Source organism: Vigna unguiculata, chromosome 8, assembly GCF_004118075.2.
Source record: "Vigna unguiculata cultivar IT97K-499-35 chromosome 8, ASM411807v1, whole genome shotgun sequence".
Classification (NCBI taxonomy): Eukaryota; Viridiplantae; Streptophyta; class Magnoliopsida; order Fabales; family Fabaceae; genus Vigna; species Vigna unguiculata.
Window position 1 is genome coordinate 24,607,238 of NC_040286.1, and position 4,819 is coordinate 24,612,056.

General features: G+C 36.2%; 1 protein-coding gene across 1 annotated transcript; it reads right to left on the reverse strand.

Annotated features, from left to right (window-relative positions):
* Nucleotides 1–1,069: 1,069 nt before the first annotated feature.
* Nucleotides 1,070–4,606, reverse strand: LOC114194096 (receptor-like protein 6). Its single transcript, XM_028084152.1, is given in 3 exon segments — nt 1,070–1,154; nt 1,241–2,986; nt 2,989–4,606. Coding segments are annotated over 2 exon segments (3,180 nt in total). The 5' UTR covers nt 4,460–4,606; the 3' UTR covers nt 1,070–1,154; nt 1,241–1,277.
* Between the last annotated feature and the right edge of the window lie 213 nt (nt 4,607–4,819).

Consider the following 4,819-nt stretch of genomic DNA (forward strand, 5'->3'; position numbering starts at 1 on the left):
GGTTAGGGCGTAATTCCATGAGCCTCTAGGTGAGACCTCATGGTGGTGCCTCAGTTGGTCAGGACGTAATTTCATGACCCCTATTAGTGGGAGTTCATGGTGGTGCCCCATTTATATAATTTAGTAAGGATTCAAGGTAAGGTTGCATCCTGACACTCTAAAGAGTTAGTTAGTCTCACATAGAGCGTGCTAACTCTAGTAGTGAGAGTAGCAAGAGGCCTAAAACTCATTAAGGACTAACCTTGTGTGTGGGGATGTGACATAAACTATTTTCTACTCTAGCTTATCCTTCTATTTGTTGTATGTTCTGTCTAGTGTGGTTTTCTCTCTTTGTGATGATCATCAATTTATTGATGTGAGCAGATGCGAGGACTACCCGTGGTTAATAGGGAAACGATGATTCTACTGCGTAGCCTCTCTAGGTTGGATTCCAACTTTCATTTAGGGCTAAGGCCCATGTATTGTCTTGTCTTGAGATTTATTTGAATTACTGTCAATTTCTTATTTCACCTTGTATCTGGCATCGTGGTGTGCCTTTAATCTTTTCCTAGATTTCTTTGGATATTAGTAAGGAGTGACATTATACTCCATGACTTTGTTTCTCATTCTATCTATGTGACATTTCATTTAAATTAAAGTTATTATTTTAAATAGGGTGTTACATATTGAGTATTAAAAAAAATTATATTTCGATTAAGTATTTTGCCATGATTATTATATTGTTTCGTTATTACTTGTTCTAGATGTATAAGGTTTTGTTTTTTTTAAGACTTAATTGAATAACAATATACGTAACTAATTATAGGTGATGCTATCTTTTTCAGTTCACATTAACCATATATAATTTAATTTTATATTAACCATCATAATTTCATGTTTCTTAATATTTAAGAACAAATAAATAAGATGACAAACAAGAGAACAATATATGAGTCACTTAAAGAAGAAATTAAATGAAACAAATTTAATTGAAAAATATAAAACTTTTAAATACTTGATAAAGAATTAATTAAAAATACTAAAAAAATAAAACAGAAAGATTACTTTATTACAACAAATTGTTTCAACATCTTAACATAAGACATGAACGTCTTTCAATTGAGGCAAAAAAGGGAATGGGACAGAAGAAAGACCTCTGTGAATGTGTTTGTTTTCTGCGGATTGACATATTAAGGATCATAATGCAAGTTTATATGAAGTAACACCAAACAGGTAAAATTTAACACAAAATTTCACTTACCTGTTATAGCATGGATGGATACTGATTGTCAGATTCGTCAACGACCCTCATTGTGTTGTTTTGTATTTGCAGGAGTTAGGTGACTCTTCTTTCTCACTCTTTGATTGAGAATGCCTTCAACAAACCTTATTGACCACTGTGGTTTCCTAGAGAAGAATACAATATACCCCAACACTATTCCAAATGCCACTCCACACCCGTATCCTATAGCTACGGGTTTCCATCCAAACCCGAATTGCTCATCATGGTAAAAGGTGTTTGAGTCTCTCCGCTGTTTTTTATCCTTGTGGCATGGTTTTGACAATGGCAACCCACATAGCCCTGGATTTCCCAGATAGGAATCATTCTGAAATGTGTCCAATTGTTTACCTGTTGGTATCATTCCCACCAGCTGGTTTTGTGAAAGGTTCAAGACAGAGAGATAGTGAAGATTGGTGAATGCATTTGGAATCTCACCCTTGAGCATGTTTGAGGAAAGGTCTAACCATTCCAGATTTTCCAAACCACCCAAGGTTTGTGGAATACAACCAGTGATTCTATTGTGGGAAAGGTTAAGTCCTTTCAGTGACTTTAACTCTCCAACAATTGCTGGAATTATTCCTTCAAATCTGTTATTTGATAAATCAATAGTTGTGAAAATAGTTAAGATTCTCTCTAGCGGAAAAATCTCTCCTTTTATGGTAACCACTATTGAATCATAGTATTTTAAAGAATATCTTTCACCCCTCATATATTGCAAACCATTATTGATATTCACCATCATTCCTTTAAAGTTTTCAAAGTAACTTGTTGGCAGATTTCCACTGAAATTATTGTTGGAGATGTCGAAAACCCGCAACATAGGAAAGCCATTTTTGGATTTCAAACTGTTGATGGATCCATTAAACCTATCAGCACGTAGAACAAGGACTTGCAGCTGTTGGAGTGACTCTAGCCAACTTGGAAATGTATCTTGTATGTTATTTTCTCCAAGATCCAAAACTCTTAGTTGTTTGCATTTTACTACCGACCGAGGTAATGGTCCCGCCAATTGATTGCCATTAAAATTCATAGTTTCCAATGATTCTATCTGAAGATAGGTTCTTGGTATCATACCACTAAGGTTGTTCCTTCGCAGATCCAAAATTGAAAGGTAATGGAAGGTTCCAAGGCATTCAGGAAGCTTTCCTGTTAAGTTATTGTGAGACAAGTTGATCATCTCAAGTGAGCTTGCATGACAAAGAGCTGAAGAAATGCCTCCAGTCAATTTGTTGTTAGAGAGAAAAAAGAATTCAGTGCGAAATGGAGGGACCGGAATATCTCCTTCCAACATGTTGAAACTCAAGTCAATGTAATAAATTTTCTCCCATACGAGTGAGAGACTCCCAACCGATGTTAGAAGGTTATGAGAGAGGTCCAAATAAGACAAAGTATATTTCCATGTGGTCGTATTAGTAAACCACTTTGGAATCCTTCCATGAATTTGGTTGTTGGATAGATCTAAGGAAGTAAGTATATTTAGTCGGCTAAGAAATTTCGGGAAACTAATTACATTGCATGAAGATAAATGTAAACCGTGAAGGTTGGGAAAGGTGTATTCACCCCCACCATTAAAACTAAGAGAAAGAAAATTGTTGCGAGAAAGATCAAGATTTTGTAGCTGTTGAAGATTTGAAAATTTATGAAAATCTAGGTGACCACTGAGGTTATTTGATGATAGACTTAATTCAGAGAGATTTTGGAGAAGAAACATTGACTCGGGATAACACCTTGCAGCTTGTTATGAGACAGATCACAAATATCCAGTGAAAAAGCAGAGAATTCACCAATTGAGCCGGTAAGCTGGTTCCCACTGAGGTGTAAGTTAAATAACGATGACGAAGAAAAACACCAACGCGGAATTGTTCCGTTCAACAGGTTATCGGACAAATCCAGATTAGCTAAATTAGAAAGTCCACTATTTTTCTCTGGTATTGCTCCAAGTAATTTGTTCACGTAACAACTTAAATCACGAAGATTAGTGAGCCCAAACAACGATGATGGCAATTGGCCCACTAGGTTGTTTCTAGAAAGATCTAAAACTTCTAATTTGCTTAGCTTGCGAAACAGATTGGGGATTTCACCATCAAAATTATTATATGAAAGATCTAAGTGAATAAGATGGTGAAGGTTAAAAAGAGATGATGGAATCTCACCACTGAAGTAATTCGAATGGAGGACCAGATAGTTTAATTGTGAGATGTTACCCATGCATTGAGGAATAGGTCCTGTGAAATTATTATCTGAAAGGTCAATGTAAGTGAGATGTTGAAGATTTGAAAGTGATAATGGAATCTCGCCACTGAATTCGCTATCACAAAGGGCCAAGTATTTTAGCTGCGTGAGATTAGATAAAGACTGAATGTGTCCTGAAAAAGTACTCAAAGAGAGATCCAAGTGTCTAAGAGGAGTGCTCCAATTGGACTGTGGAAGCTCACCTTCAATATACCCATTAGCAGACAGATCAAGCTCTTGAAGATTAGGTAAAGAGAGTATTTTATTTGCTAACTTCCAATGCAATCCCGTACTGTGAAGGCTAAGAGAAACCAAAGAGGATGAAAAATTAACCAACAAAGACAGAGAACTTGGTTTAATCAAAGACATATCTAGGCAATCAAGAATAAGCTCCCTTAACTGAGTTGCATTTACAATCAGCTTTTCGAGAGTTGCTGATTCAATTCTCATTCCATATGACAGTGAGAGATCAAGTGAAACTAGTTTTGAGAGATGAGATATTTCGGAAGGAATGAGACCGCTAAATCCATCATACGATAGGTTGAGATGTGTAAGAGCGAGAAGATGACCAAACCCAGAAGGCATTAGAGAAAAGGAAAAGTCGTTGAAAGCAAGGTTGAGCTTTTGCAGGTGAGTGAGCTTAAAGAGAGTGGTGTTGGGATCAAATTCACCTTGAAGGCAACTGCCACTGAGGTCTAAGCCAATGACGCGGCCTGAGTTTGTGTCACAACTCACTCCATTCCAGAAACAACAATTAGTACCATTTTTCCAAGATTCTGTCTTTGGATATGTAGATTGGTACCATGTAGAAGTGCCAGAACAGCCATCGACTCTAAATTGGCTTTTGAAGCTAAGCAAGGAAGAGGCATCATGATGGTTGCATAAGGGCAATAGCATCGACGAAGACCTTTTTGAAGGAAACTGAAAAACCAAGACACTTAGTAGCAGAATAAGAAACCACCTCATACTTCTGCAAACTGTTCTGCTCAATTCATACTCTGCCTTTTAGGAGTTCTAAAAGGAAAGCTATATGGTTATGGAATGTAAGCAAGGTGTGAATGTTAATTTGAAAACAGGTGCTTAAGGAAGGAGTAGGGCCCCGTTATATGAAAATTGAGGTCGCACAAATAAATTTTCCGCGTGGAATTAGTTGCAAGGTCTTCATACAATAAATGGTGCTTTGATTAAATTTCTCCTTTTTAAGTAGATCAGAAGAGAATAAAAAAATAAAATAACTTTTGATAATTAAGTTAACAAGCATAATATAACATTTTATAAAAGTTATATAAGGGGAGTTTTATAAATTAATTTGTTATTTAAAGCAAC